General features: G+C 44.5%; 1 protein-coding gene across 2 annotated transcripts in view; it reads left to right on the top strand.

Moving 5' to 3' along the window:
- The window catches only part of LOC129700553 (tryptophan--tRNA ligase, cytoplasmic), a 29,917-nt gene that overhangs the window by 9,909 nt on the left and 3,905 nt on the right, over positions 1-16,103 (top strand). For both annotated transcript variants that reach the window (XR_008724076.1, XM_055641155.1), the window contains exons 4-9: positions 1,738-1,846; positions 4,004-4,123; positions 4,848-5,030; positions 7,677-7,777; positions 9,124-9,236; positions 15,606-15,779. Coding sequence is in view for 1 of the 2 variants with exons in the window: in XM_055641155.1 (XP_055497130.1) it covers positions 1,738-1,846; positions 4,004-4,123; positions 4,848-5,030; positions 7,677-7,777; positions 9,124-9,236; positions 15,606-15,779 (800 nt within the window). In the remaining variant the exon portion in view is untranslated. The remainder of the gene's footprint in view (positions 1-1,737; positions 1,847-4,003; positions 4,124-4,847; positions 5,031-7,676; positions 7,778-9,123; positions 9,237-15,605; positions 15,780-16,103) is intronic.

Genomic DNA, 16,103 nt, shown 5'->3' on the forward strand with positions numbered 1-16,103 from the left:
GGGGGTTCCCCTCTTCCATCATAGATGAGGCCCTCACAAGGGTCTCCTTGATATCCCGCAGCTCCGCTCTTGCTCCCCCTCCCCACAGTCGCAACAGGGCAGAGTCCTCACCTTTCATCCCATCAGCCATCGCAAACAGCACATAATCCTCCAACATTTTTGCCACATCCTCCCATCTCCACCGCTTTACACTTTCCACAGAGACCGTTCCCTCCGCAACTCCGTGGTTAACACATCCCTTCCCACCCAAATCATTCCATCCCCAAGTTCAGGGCAACCGCAGGAGATGCAACACCTGTCCCTATACTTCCTCCCTGGACTCTGTCCAAGCACCCCGACAGCCTTTTCAAGTGAGGCAGAGGTTCATTTGCACCTCTTCCAACCTCATCTACTGTATCCGCTGTTCTATATATCGGTGAGATCAAGACCAGGCTCGGCAATCGTTTCGCTGAACACCTCCGCCTAGTCCACCTGAACCTACCTGATCTCCTGTTGTTAAACACTTTAAGTCCCCCTCCCATTCCCATATTGACCTTTCTGTCCTGGGCCTCGTCCATTGTCAGAGTGAGGCCCAATGCAAATTGGAGGAGCAGCATCTCATATTTATGCTTGGGCAGCTTACACCCTAGCGGTATGAATATTGACTTTTCTAACTTCAAATAACCCCTCCCTCTCCATCTCTCCCCCTTCCTACTTCTCCAACCAGTCTGACTGTCCCCTTGATTAAATGTTATCAATGCATGCTTTGTTGTCACCTTCTTCTAGCTAACGATGATCTATTCTACATTTTTCTAGATTCCCATTCCCTTCGAAGTCCCGTTTTCACACCTTACACTTTCTTATTTTGGTCTCCAAATCTGAGGAAGGACATTATTGCCATAGAGGGAGTGCAGAGAAGGTTCACCAGACTGATTCCTGGGATGTCAGGACTGTCTTATGAAGAAAGATTGGATAGACTTGGTTTATGCTCTCTAGAATTTAGGAGATTGAGAGGGGATCTTATAAAAACTTACAAAATTCTTAAGGGGTTGGACAGGCTAGATGCAGGAAGATTGCTCCCGATGTTGGGGAAGTCCAGGACAAGGGGTCACAACTTAAGGATAAGGGGGAAATCATTTAAAACCGAGATGAGAAGAACTTTTTTCACACAGAGAGTGGTGAATCTCTGGAACTCTCTGCCACAGAGGGTAGTCGAGGCCAGTTCATTGGCTATATTTAAGAGGGAGTTAGATGTGGCTCTTGTGGCTAAGGGGATCAGAGGGTATGGAGAGAAGGCAGGTACGGGATACTGAGTTGGATGATCAGCCATGATCATATTGAATGGCGGTGCAGGCTCGAAGGGCCGAATGGCCTACTCCTGCACCTAATTTCTATGTTTCTATGTTTATCTCTGTATCTTACGCACCCCTGACTCTCAGTCTGAAGAAGGGTCTCAACTGAAACGTTCCCCATTCCTTCTATTCAGAGATGGTGCCTGTCCCTCTGAGTTACTCCAACATTTTGTGTCTTATCTTTAGTGTAAACCAACAACTGCAGTTCTTTCTATACATCTAAGATTGTTATTGGTCCTCATTATTGTTGACAATGTACAAACTCAATTGTAGACATTTACAGATGAGGAAAATAACTTTCTAGAAATAACTATCTTAGCGTTTCATTATTATTTGAATAAGGAATTGGGTTCAGTAATATTTGCATGTGATCCTGAGGTAATTGTGAAAATGTCATGATTTTCAGTTCGGTTTGGAAGTAGCAAAATTGATCAAGAGTTGATCGATCGATTAGAACAACTCGCTGGTCAAAAGGCTCATCACTTTCTTCGTCGAGGAATCTTCTTTTCTCATCGGTTGGTAATGTTTTCATCTCGTTCTGTATTCATTGCAATTGATTCTCTAAATGTGTGTTTACTCGTGCCTTTGGAACATGGCAGTGACTAGTGGGGTACCGCAAGGCTCAGTGCTGGGACCCCAGCTATTTATAATATACATTAATGAATTGGACGAGAGAAATTGAATGCAACATCTCCAAGTTTGCGAATGACACAAAGCTAGGGGGCAGCGTTAGCTGTGAGGAGGATGCTAGGAGGCTGCAAGGTGACTTGGAAAGGCTAATTGAGTGGGCAAATGCATGGCAGATGCAGTATAATGTGGATAAATGTGAGGTTATGTGCAAAAACAGGAAAGTAGACTATTATCTGAATGGTGGCCGATTAGGAAAAGGGGAGATGCAACGAGACCTGGGTGACTTGGTACACCAGTCATTGAAAGTAGGCATGCAGGTGCAGCAGGCAGTGAAGAAATCGAATGGTATGTTAGCATTCATAGCAAAAGGATTTGAGTATAGGAACAGGGAGGTTCTACTGCAGTTGTACAGGGTCGTGGTGAGACCACACCTGGAGTATTATGTACAGTTTTGGTCTCCTAATCTGAGGAAAGACATTCTTGCCATAGAGGGAGTACAGAGAAGGTTCACCAGACTGATTCCTGGGATGTCAGGACTTTCATATGAAGAAAGACTGGATAGACATGGCTTGTACTTGCTAGAATTTAGAAGATTGAGGGGGGATCTTATAGAAACTTACAAAATTCTTAAGGGGTTGGACAGGCTAGATGCAGGAAGATTGTTCCCGATGTTGGGGAAGTCCAGAACAAGGGGTCACAGTTTAAGGATAAGGGGGAAGTCTTTTAGGACCGAGATGAGAAAAATATTTTTCACACAGAGAATGGTGAATCTGTGGAATTCTCTCCCACAGAAGGTAGTTGAGGCCAGTTCATTGGCTATATTTAAGAGGGAGTTAGATGTGGCTATGGGGATCAGGGGGTATGGAGAGAAGGCAGGTACGGGATACTGAGTTGGATGATCAGCCATGATCATTTTGAATGGCGGTGCAGGCTCGAAGGGCCGAATGGCCTACTCCTGCACCTGTTTTCTATGTTTCTATGGAAGGTGAAAATGACCAATAACTTTAATGTACAGAGGGATCATTGGGTCCAAGTGTATGGCTCCCTGCAGGCAGCAAACCAGTAGATAGAGCGGTAAAGAAGGCTTCATTGTCCGGGACACTGAGTACAAGAGTCGGGAAGTTATTTTTGCAATTTTATACAACTTTGGTTAGGTCACATTTGGAGTATTGCTTGCCGTTCTGGTTGCCCCATTATCAGTTAGGATGTGGATGCTTTGGACAGAGTGGAGAGGTTTACCAGCACGCTGCGTGGATTACCAGATATCGGCAGAGGTTGGACAAACATGGATAGTTTTCCCTGGAGCGTTGGAAGCTAAAGGAATACCTGGAAGAAGTTTACAAAATTACGAGAAGCAAAGTAGGTGATCAGAATAATTTTTCCAGTGTTGGCATGTTGATTATTGGAGGGCATAGCTTCAAGGTGAGGAGGGAAAGCATAAAGCAGAAGTGCAGGGCAGGTTCTTTTTGCACATTGACTGGATTGTGCCTGCAATGTGGTTCTACTTTTTAACATACTGTTCTACGTTTTATAGTTTTGTTCTGTATTTTATCACTGTATTCTGTTCGGAGGGGAAAAGTTATGCTTTTATTATATATCTATATATCTTTACTTGGTAATTGCTATACATTTAAACAATGTTAATTAGTAGTGTATCTTTAGAAACAATTACCATTATTTAAGCAATTCATTTACCCAATCGAACGTGCCAATTCAGAACAAGTTTTAGCTTTATAGCAAATTTTTATATCAAAATATTATGAGTGGAAAGGAAAAGAAAATTAATATGATAATGATGAAACAAAAAATTCTTCTACTTATGTAGTATTGGTTAGTTAAATGTTATTGGAATTTGTTGTGCCGTAGTGTGTTTCAATTGTTAATTAAAATCTATGTGATGTGAATTTATTCTAAAATGGATTGGTTTAGATATTTCCATTCTTAAAAAATTGTTTCTCAAATCTTCCAAGAATAGTTTTTTGTATTGTAATGCTGCATCAGTTGTATTTTTGAAACATACGTTTTGATCATTTGTTTTAAAGAGATATGCAGCAGATCCTTGACGCCTTTGAAACAAAGAAATCCTTTTACTTGTATACTGGTCGGGGTCCTTCTTCAGAGGCCATGCATATGGGTCATCTTATTCCATTCATCTTCACAAAGTAAGTGTGTCAACTGAGATCTTCTCCTTATCGAGTCCACGTCACAAGATTAGAAATCGTTCAGCCAGAGCTGAACACACTTCTCGGCATCTGCATACAATGTGTCTTGTGCTTCTTGCGAGTAGTGGTGGTAACAGGGCCGCGACGTGAATGCTCTTTCCTTGACCCTTCCACTGAGATAAGAACCCCTGAGACTTACAGCAATCTACAACTTGCATTAAGATGGAAGCCAGCATTGTGAGTCCCCATCGCGCCATCAATTCCAGCCACAACCCTCTGGTCCCCCTTGCTGGCTCCTCTCCCCCTCCCCCGTGATGCCCCTCTCTCCCCCATGGCTCTTCCACGTTTTTTTCTCCCGAGTTCCCCCTCCCCCCCCCCCCCCCCCCGCCCACACACCCCTCTCCTCCACACATGGCCGAATAGCCTACTCCTGCACCTATTTTCTATCTTTCTATGAAGGGTAGGTAGTGCTGGGGGATGAGGGGAAATGAGCTGCCCCTGCGCAGTTAGGGGCTATGGGTGAGTGGTGGAATATTGCGTTGGGGATTGGGTTACGTTGGGGAACCAGGCCTCCCATGTGACTGAGACCCAACGGGTCCCACTTAGTCTATTGATCCTTAAAAGTGCGTCCATGCTGAGAAATGGTACCATTGCCTTTTCATTGTGTATATTTTTCTTTTGAAAATGCATAGCGTGTTCATACCCGGATATTTCTATTAAACAGGTGGCTGCAAGATGTTTTCAATGTACCTCTTGTAATTCAGTTGACCGATGATGAGAAATATCTGTGGAAAGACATAACGCTAGAACAAGCCTACAAATATGCGTTAGAGAATACTAAAGACATCATTGCTTGTGGCTTTGATGTGAATAAAACCTTCATCTTCTCCGATCTGGATTACATGGGGTATGTTCATCATACTGTTACAATTGTGTCTTCATTGCTATGTCATCTGGGAAACAATGGTTTTAATTTATATGAAGAACAGTAGTGGTGTCTGGCCTTTGTTTAAAAAAACAAAACAGATTCAAGAGTGCTTCAATGTCATATGTCCTGATAACAGAACAATGAAATTCTTACTTGCGGCAGCACAAGAGGGATGTTAACAGAGTACTCTGTAAACCCGTAATATCAAAAAAAAAAATAGATTATAATAAGAACAAATAAATAATGGGGAGTAAACTTGGGCTTCAGATGTTGAATTAATTATTTCCCAGCTCGTACTACAATTAGCCATTGAGTACTCTGATATTTAATCAATCAGAGTTATATTGTATTCTGACGGGCAGCAGAGGAGAAAGTCACTGCAGAGGAGAATTTGCTCAGGAAAATCATATTTTTTATGGTCTACTAAACTGAAAAAATATCGAAAGATGTTTGACTTGCATCATACGCTGCAGCACTCGTGAGTAAGGCCTTTACCACCTCGGGCAATTGAGGACATTCAGAGTGTCTCTGAGGATCCTCCAGTGCTTCTACTCAGCGGCTGTGGAAAGCATCTTGTCCAGAAATATCACGATTTGGTTTGGGAACTGCTCTGCCCAGGACAAGAAGGCTCTGCAGAGAGTAGTGTGTTCGGCCGAACGCACTATGGGAACTACACTCACCCCCCTGCAGGAACTATACATCAGAAGGTGCAACTCCAGAGCCAACAAGATCATGGGAGACCCCTTCCACCCCAGCAATGGACTGTTCCAGCTGCTACGGTCAGGCAAACGCCTCCGTTGCCATGCTGTGAGAACGGAAAGGATGAGAAGGAGTTTCTTCCCAGAGGCCATTAGGACTGTAAACTCCTATCTCTCCAGGGACTAATTTTACTGTTGTGTGGTGTCTTTTTTAAATTGCTGTTTTTTTCCTTTTTCTTCCCTCCCACAATTATGTAATATGTGAATATGTGATTCTGTTCCATTCTGTTTGTAGTTTGTTTGTTTTTTTGCACATTTGCGAGCATTGCCACTTTTCATTTCACTGCACATCTCGTATGTGTATGTGACGAATTAACTTGACTTGACTTGACTTTGAAAGAATCACTGAAGTGAATTGTATTACTTTCCTTTCACTGCTAATTTGTGAATACTGGCCGATCTACTGTTGCAATGAGAAAACTGAGCATGATTGGACTACTTGGCCATACAGCCAGTACTGACTCCATGGACCCAGTGTCTCCTGCACTGTAATCCTGTGGTTCTAACGATGCAGTCAAATGATCAGTGATTATTGAGCTTGACAGGGATTCATTAATGATCAACGTACCCTTTATAATTAATTGACCCAGGATGAGAAATACCTGCAGGAAGACATAAAAGTACGTGCTGTAACGCATGTATCTGATAAATCTCCGCATGACGTACAGGAAGGCCACACAACTCACTGATTCTATTGGCTCGGAGCAATTCCCTTTCCCCACTTATTTTTCCTGGCTTCTATCCTCTCTGAGGAGAAGGCAGGGGAATGGGATTGAGAGGGGAAAATAGAGCAGCCATGATCGAATGATGAGCAGACTCAATGGGCCGAATGGCCTAATTCTGCTCCGGTGTCTTACGGGGTCTCGTATGCTCATCGACCCTCCCTCCCCGATTCTCAGAGAGCCATTTTCAGCAGACATTGAACTTGCCAATCAGCGTACGTGGATGTGAGGTTGCAGGGAGAATGTGCAAATTCCACGCAGCCACCGCCCATGGTCAGGGTGAAGACACATCGCTGGAGCTGTCAGACAGCAGCACTACCTTCTACACCATCGGGCCTGGTGAAACCCTCAACTCTGCAGCTGCTATAATGAGGCCCGACCCAAAACATGTTCTCCAGAGATGCTGCCTGACGCACTGAGTTACTCCAGCACTTTGTGTCTTTTTTTTAAACAGGAAAACTTCAGATGGATTGTCAGCTAGGCCCTGGTGTATTGAAACATCCTTGCTGCTATACTCATGCAATGAACGCCAATATATCATTCTCCTTACAAACTTCCTATGATATCAGAGACACATGGCTTCTAAGACACCTGTTTACGATACTTTAGAACTTTATGAATTCCAGGAGGAAAATTAATTTGCCTACAGTCGTAACACACAAAATAACCAGAATTATCGTCCACACAATCAGATAAATAGTGATTCAAGATTCAAGAGAGTTTATTGTCATGTGTCCCTGATAGGACAATTAAATTCTTGCTTTGCTTCAGCACAACAGAACATAGTAGGCATGAATACAGAACAGATCAGTGTGTCCATATACCATTATATAAATATATGTACACATGAATAAATAAACTGATAAAGTGCAAATAAACAGATAATGGGCTATTAATGTTCAGAGTTTTGTACGAGCCGAGTTTAATAGCCTGATGGCTATGGGGAAGTAGCTATTCCTGAACCTGGTTGTTGCAGTCTTCCGGCTCCTGTACCTTCTACCTGAAGGTAGCGGGGAGATGAGTGTGTGGCCAGGATGCAATTATTATTAGTTGCGATAACTTTAGGAAGATTATTCATTCATTCTAACTTGCTTTTTTCCCCTCGTAAAGATAACATTGTTTTAATTCCTGTTTTTTTTCTGCAGGCAAAGCCCAGGATTCTATCAAAATGTGGTCAAAATACAGAAACATGTTACTTTTAATCAAGTGAAGGGAATCTTCGGCTTTGGAGATAGTGACTGTATAGGTAAGATTAATGTTTCTTATTTTCAAGGTTCATTGGTAGGTTGAGGTGGGCTGTTTTTATGCCCCAGAGTGTCTGGAAGCATCTTGATGGTTTAAAAACAAACATTTAGAGGAAAGACAGAGTTAACATTTCACGTCAAAAATTGCTTGCATGAACTGGGAAAGAGATGGGAAGGAATGAATATGACAATATCTCGGAAGGAAAGACACAAAGTGGTGGCATAACTCAGCAGGTCAGGCAGCATCTCTGGAGAACCTGGATAGGTGACGTTCCTTGTCGGGACTCTTCTTCAGACTGATCTTCTGAGATGAGAATATCTCTGATAGGCTGATCACACTGATGATCAGTTATTGATAAAAGTATCTTACTGGCATGGTAATGAATTCAAAGGTTCATAAGAATTTTGGCACGTGTGCCAATTAAGGTACAGTGAAACTCTATTTACCATACAGTCTTACTAGAAAAAGCAACAGGACACACAACTACATAAAAGTTAACATAATTGAGAGAAAGAAAACAAAAGAATGAGCATAACCGGTGCCATGCAGGTCAGAGCCATAGGGAATGTGCAGCAGATCAGGCGATGGCATTGGAGAGAGAAAATCCAGATTAAAATTGACAACCTTTAATAGAACTGGCCAGAGAAACTGACAGAACAGGTTTCCTGGTAATGTTGAATTAGATATTGGGTCAGGAAAGCTGCACTGTACCCAGGTGAAAGATACAATGCTGATGGTGGACCTTGTTAGCACAGTGCTGAAGGCCACATGAAGATGGGTCAGATTGGGGAGTGGAAGAATTAAGGTGTCGGGGAACTGGGTAGTCGAGAACCTCCCACTTCCCCTGAGGACTGCATGTGGATGCCGTGCAAATAGCTCACCCAATCTGCATTTGGCCTCTCCAAACAAATTGCACATGGTGGTGCAGCGGTAGAGTTGCTACCTTACAGTGCTTGCAGCGCCAGAGTCCCGGGTTCGATCCCGACTATGGGTGCTGTCTGTATGGAGTTTGTACGTTCTCTCTGTGACCGCGTGGGTTTTCTCCGTGATCTTCGGTTTCCTCCCACACTCCAAAGATGTACAGGTTTGTAGGTTCATTGGCTTGGTATCATTGTAAACTGTCCCTAGTCTGTGTAGGGTGGGGTTAGTGTGTGGGGATCGCTGGTCGGGCGCGGACTCGGTTGGCCCCAGGCGTTGTATCTCCAAACTAAAACTAAACTACACTCTAACTTAACTCTGAACTACAACAGGGTCTAGGCTTTGTTTTGGGGTGGTATCTGGACTGTATTGGGTTTAAATATTTGATTGCTCACATTTAAAAATCTTCACATTATTTTTAATCGGCAGGAAAGATCAGTTTCCCTGCAATACAGGCTGCTCCGTCGTTCAGCTCCTCATTTCCACAAATCTTTAATGGAAGAAAGGATATTCAGTGTCTTATTCCTTGTGCCATTGACCAGGTCAGAGCTAAGTATCATTGAAAAGTATATTTGAAAAGTGCCCCTTTTTTCCTATAAGATTGCAGGGATCATCATTTTCTCTACAATATTTGAATTTGGAGTGCATGGAATGTGGTTATTTCCCCTACAAGTCATTTTTATTTACTATTGTAAGCCAAAGAGCACCGAAGCAAGTTTATTCCACGGTCTCGGTGAAAGTGACAACATAATGAAGGCGATGAGGAGGAATTTCTTTAGCCCGAGGGTGGTGAATCTGTGGAATTCATTGCCACAGGTGGCTGTGGAGGCCAAGTCATTGGGTATCCTTAAAGCATTGAAAGATAGGTTCTTGATTAGTAAGGGTGTGAAAGGTTCCGGGAAGGGCAGGAGAATGGGGTTGTGGGGGATAAATAGATCAGCCATGATCAAATGGTGGAGTAGACCCGATGAGCTGAATGGCCTAATACTAGTGCTATGTCTTATGGACAACCAAAATGTTTGATATTCTTTGAGGAAGAGCAGAAGAATCCCCCTTTACCAGGTCTGGTTATCCCAAAGCCAACAATTAAAATAGAATGGAGAAACAAGGAACTGCTGAAGCTGGTTTACAAAAAGACACATAGTGCTGGAGTAGCTCAGCAGGCCCAGCAGCATCTCTGGAGAACAGAGGCAACACTTTGGGTCGGGACCCTTTTTCAGACTGATTGTGTTAGGGGAGGAGAAAGCTGGAAGAGAGGATGGCAGGACAAAGCCTGGTGATTGATATGTAGATGCAGCTTTGTGTTTTAATTGTAATTTAACCTCTAGCCCAGCTAGTGACTACTATATAACCATATAACAATTACAGCACGGAAACAGGCCATCTCGACCCTTCTAGTCCGTGCCGAACACGTATTCTCCCCTCGTCCCATATACCTGCGCTCAGACCATAACCCTCCATTCCTTTCTCGTCCATATAACGGTCCAATTTATTTTTAAATGATAAAAACGAACCTGCCTCCACCACCTTCACTGGAAGCTCATTCCACACAGCCACCACTCTCTGAGTAAAGAAGTTCCCCCTCATGTTACCCCTAAACTTCTGTCCCTTAATTCTCAAGACATGTCCCCTTGTTTGCATCTTCCCTCCTCTCAGTGGGAAAAGCTTATCCACGTCAACTCTGTCTATCCCTCTCATCATTTTAAAGACCTCTATCAAGTCCCCCCCTTAACCTTCTGCGCTCCAAAGAATAACTTGTTCAAACTTGACTACTGTGAACAGAGCAGCTGACAACTAGGGCAAGTTCATGTGACGGGTTGGAGAGACAGCTGACAGGAGGGAATGGCCCCCACTGGAGCTGTTATGGGTTAGCACCTCATTGCAGTAGTGGCGTAGATTGTAAACACTCACTGCACCTATAAAAAGCTACGACGAATTAAAAAAATACCCCTAGAGTGTGCGGGAGCAGGGGCGGAAGATGACTCGTGGGTGGATTACCCGGCTACAGACCACGGAACGGGAAAGACCACGAGTAGGATTAGCGCATTAATGAAGGCCAGCGGCTCAATAGTAGAGGGAAAGAAGCTCCTGGTCTGTACTTGTGGTTGGCAGAAAGTAACAACAGCAAAGGGCCTCAGAATACATCAAGGAAGGAAGACGTGCTTGTTAGAAGGAGTGCAGGGAAATCGCATTGAGCTGTACTTCTTGAGAAGTCAGTCGAGTGAAGTCCAGCGACAGGTAGGAAATCACAGTTCGCAGGATATCATTACGCCAGTTACTGATGAGGAGGGAACAAGTGCTGTAGAGGGGGATGTAGGAGGTGGTGAGGCTAATCTGCCAGTCAGGGAGAAGAATGGTGGGCTGAAACCTAGAGTTAAATGGCCATGGGCAAATGAAAGGAATGGGAAACTGTTAATATAGATTTGATATAGAGTCTGAAAGGGACAGTGGAAACACGCTAGATAAGATGGGAGATTTGTATTATTGAGAAAAAGGAGGTGCAAGCTCTACAAGTGGTTAGATCGAGACAAGAGAGAAATCAAGTGATTAGTGAAAGAGAGGAAACAGTTGAGAAAGGCTGTAGTTGAGAGCGAGGAATTAATGTTTTGCAAGAAGAATTAAGAAATTGGTTAGCAATATTAAGGGGGGCAGAACACCTCGGGAGGAAGAGAAAGAAGGAGGAGCGAGTCAGGTCAGCATTTTATAGGGATCCATTTAAATTTGTTAAAAGAATGTTTAATCAGGAAAAAAGTGGAAAGCTAAGCTTCAAAGGAAGAGTTAAAATCTATACTGTTACTAAAACTCATCTTGTCCTCTTCCGATTTGCATTGTTTTTAAAATTGTGCAAAAACGGTACCCTATATCGCTAGGGTTATTCCGCCACCTTACTCATCGTTCTCCTCTGCTCCAAGCGCACTAAGTTTTCCGATCGGTGGAATATTAAAAAAAAGTTATGAAGGTTTAAAGAATTGTGAGATCAGCAGATTGGTCTTCTCGCCTGTCGGTCACCATGAAAGTAACGCCCCTTTCCGGCACCTGCTGTCAATCACCGGGGCGAGGAGAATAAAACCCCGGAGGCGGGGCTGAGTCCACAAGCCGTGGTGATTGAGTCCGCAAGCCATGCTGAGTGAGCCTGCAAGAGGGGTCGGGGAGCCACTGAGTGGAGTCGTGGAAGCCGCTGAGTGGAAAAGGGAGGTGCTGTCTGGTGCCACGGCCGGTGGCTGCTGAGTGGAGTCCCTTTTCTTCCCCCCCCCCCCCCCACACACAACCCCCCCCTCCACACATCCACACTCCCTTCCCCCCTCCCCCTCTTCCCCACACACCCCCACCCCTCCCCCCTTCACCCCAACCACCCACACCACCACATCACTCGCCCACATCACTCCCCTCCCCCACACCAGGGTGGAATATTGCATTAGGGAATGGGTTGCGTTGGGGGACCAGGCCTCCCATGTGACTGGGACCTAACGGGTCCCACTTAGTTTCATAATATTTAAAAAGGTCATACTCTGATCCAGAAAAGAAAAGGGGAGCGGGTTTCCCTCCAGTTATACCACCCTTAGAAGAGATAGAGCATACGTTAGATGTTTTGCCACCAAAGTGGAAGCTGTAATAAGGCGTGCAAAGGCTTCTTCGGCCCCAGGGCCGAATGTAGTCCCTTACCGGGTATATAAAAAGTGCACCTGATGTGCTTAGATTCTTGTGGAGGCTCTTGCGTATAGTTTGGGAGAAGCAGGTCATACCAAGGGTTTGGCGTAGAGCAGGGGGAATTTTCATTCCCAAGGAGCATCTTCAGAATTAAGTCAGTTTAGGCCTATATGTCTCCTAAATGTCGAAGGCAAGATTTTCTCTAGCGTAGTGGCACAAAGGCTGGCAGGTTATTTAGAAAGGAACAGGTTAATGGATACCACAGTGCAGAAAGCCGTAATTCCAGGTTTCACAGGTTACTTAGAACACATTAGTGTAATATAACACCAGATTCAGACAGTGTCCTTGCTTAACCTGAAATAAGAGATTTGCGTGTAGTGTTTTTGAACCTGGCAAATGCATTTGGATCTGTGCCACATTTAGTCTTATTTGGAGTGCTTTGGATTTCTTTAGAGTTCCAGGATCAATAGTAAACTTAGTGAAAGCATATTTCCAAGATGTCTGAATGTGTTTTAGTACAGCATACTTTACGACAGCACGGCAGAGACTAGAGATGGGCATTATGGCTGGGTGTGTTACTTCCCCGTTAGCTCTGAGGCAAACAGACATTGTTGGTCGTGTGCAGCAAGGGAAATGAGGCTTTGGGCTCAGCACAGGGAAACCAGTAAGGCAGGTCCAACAGAGAGGAGGAAATTGGTTGTAGAGCAGGTATGTCGTCAGGAGGAAGCAGTGAGATGTTTAAGGGCAGTAGCTCGGGTTAAGCAGGGACAGTGGATGAACTGGGAAAGTGTAGATGAGAGGTTTAGCTGGAGGGACCTGTGGTGCATGGAGGCATGTCATGTCAGTTTGCATATAACGGCTATTTATGTTGAGCTGCCATCATCGCAGAACTTCAAACAATGGGTAGGTTGGGACCCAGCGTGTTCCTTGTGTTCAGAGGTGGCAACATTGAGGCACATTTATCAAGATGTAGAACTAGACTTTCTCAGGGTCGGTGTACTTGGCAGCATAACCAGGTATTGAAGTGCATAGCTGCAGCAATTGAGAGGAGGGGAGTACAGGTGAATTCAGTAGGCATCAGTTCTGGGAGTGTGGAGTTTCATTTTGACTGTGAGGGAGAGAAAGGTAGAGGAGGGAAGTTTGCAGCTAGGTATGAGTCAGGCCAGTTACGGGGAGCCAATGATTAGGAGATTTAGGAGGAAAGCTTGTTATTCCACAGGAAATAATTACTATTAGTTTGAGGCCTGATCATAGTGTTATGGTCAGTTAGTCAGCGGATAGTGTAGTTTATAGAACTGACAGTGCCTTGGGAGAACTTAGTGGATGAGGCTTATGAAAGGAAAAGGCAACACAAGTTGGCATCAGAGGTTGAGCAGCAAGGATGGGGAGCAAGAGTACGTCCTGTCGAGGTGGGTTGTTGAGGTTTTACAGTGAGACCAACCACGTCGCTATTTGGAGAGCTAGGAATTTGTGGACAGTGTTTGCGTCGGGCCGTAAAGCAGATGTCAGAGGCAGCAGAGCAAGGCTGTAGGTGGATTTGGTGGAGAAGAAATAGTGTCAGTCGGTGCAGAAAGGAAACGTTTGACATGCAGTATGTTTATTTCTTTGTAATTGTAGTTTGTGCAAGTGTATCCCGGTCTTATGCAAGGGTGATATTTGTGGTGTTACAAGCTTAATGATGGACTAAGGTCAGTGGAAAATAGGATGCAGGTGTTTAGCATTTGTTAGAGTGAGCTAATTGGCTGTAGCTTTCTTAAGAAAGCGAATGGTATGTTAGCATTCATAGCAAAAGGATTTGAGTATAGGAGCAGGGAGGTTCTACTGCAGTTGTACAGGGCCTTGGTGAGTATTGCACACAGGTTTGGTCTCCATATCTGCGGAAATACATTCCTGCCATAAAGGGAGTACAGAGAAGGTTCACCAGACTGATTCCTGGGATGTCAGGACTTTCATATGAAGAAAGACTGGATAGACTCGGCTTGTACTCGCTAGAATTTAGAAGATTGAGGGGGGATCTTATGGAAACTTACAAAATTCTTAAGGGTTTGGACAGGCTAGATGCAGGAAGATTGGTCCCGATGTTGGGGAAGACCAGGACAAGGGGTCACAGTTTGAGGATAAGGGGGAAATCCTTTAGGACCGAGATGAGAAAAACATTTTTCACACAGAGTGGTGAATCTCTGGAATTCTCTGCCACAGAAGGTAGTTGAGGCCAGTTCATTGGCTATATTTAAGAGGGAGTTAGATGTGGCCCTTGTGGCTAAAGGGATCAGGGGGTATGGAGAGAAGGCAGGTACAGGATACTGAGTTGGATGATCAGCCATGATCATATTGAATGGCAGTGCAGGCTCGAAGGGCCGAATGGCCTACTCCTGCACCTATTTTCTATATTTCTATGTTTATTTAGTAGATACTGCAGCAGTAGGTGGTGAGAGCAGGTTGTGAGGGGGGTCGTTCTGGGACTGTTGAGCCTTCCCGAGATGTCGTGGGCCAACTCAACAAATCACCAGTGAAGGGAGGTGCCCACTTGATGATCCCAATGATATACTTGCATCTACACCATCAGTTTTTTTAAAAGAGTTAATTAATATGTAGGTAGTTATTTGTTTTTTTTTGTGGCATATGGAGTCATTTATTATAAGTTGGTGTATTTAGTTAGATAATACTTTGGTTTTGGGCTTGGTTTTCTTAGTTGAGCGCTTATCCTGGAGTTATAGCACAAGTACTTTGTGCTTTAATTGTAATGGGGGGGGGGGGGGGGGGGGGGGGGGGGGGGGGGGGGTTAAATGGCAGATGATAAGATAAAAGGTGTGAGAAGAAGTACGAATTGTGAAGCCAGAGGAAGGAATATAGGCAGGAGGAAGAAGAACCTTTGTATATAAGCCATCTGAAATCTGAAATGTTAATGAATTTCTTACTGTATTCCTAAACTGCTGTTACATTTTTAATTTAGTTTATTATTGTTACATGTACAGTGAAAAGCTGAAAACTTGATTCGGTAAAAGACCTGTCCCACTTTCACAACCTTTTTTACTCGTGGACATTTTTCATCAGGCTAGAAAAAAACACCGCAACGTACTTGATGCCACGAGTACCTACGACTAGCATCACGACCTCATGACGACCATGCTGCGCGTACGAGCCGAGGGCAAACTCGGCAGAGGTCGTGAATTAGGTGGTGAAAGTGGGACCGGCCCTTAACTATTGATTAACTCAGAATCCGCTTTTGAGAAAGTTTTCTCCTTTGTATGACTCTTTCATAGGACCCTTATTTTCGGATGACACGAGATGTTGCTCCAAGAATTGGTTACTCTAAGCCAGCACTGTTGCACTCCAGCTTCTTCCCTGCACTACAAGGAGCACAGACGAAGATGAGTGCCAGTGACCCTAACTCTTCCATCTTCCTCACAGACACCCCAAAACAGATCAAAACTAAGGTAATCTTCATCACAATATATCAAAATTCAGTTTTCAGTATTTACTTTAATGTCATTTTCACTGAGTACTTGCATACAGAGGGAACCTGGAGCGGGGGCTTACATCATCGCCCGGCGCGGCTTGGAATGGCTGTGGGACTTTGCTAGCGCCCGCCGGGGACTCCAACAACAAGACCCGGAGCGCGGCCTTGCATCACCCGGCGCGGCGTTAATGGCCGTGGGACAATTACCATCGCCCGCCGGGGGCTTTGACTCTGACATCGGGAGGGGAATGGGGAGTGCAGGGGAGAGATAAGACGTTGCCTTCCATCACAGCGAGGAGGA

The sequence above is a fragment of the Leucoraja erinacea genome, chromosome 9 (genome assembly GCF_028641065.1).
Source record: "Leucoraja erinacea ecotype New England chromosome 9, Leri_hhj_1, whole genome shotgun sequence".
Classification (NCBI taxonomy): Eukaryota; Metazoa; Chordata; class Chondrichthyes; order Rajiformes; family Rajidae; genus Leucoraja; species Leucoraja erinaceus.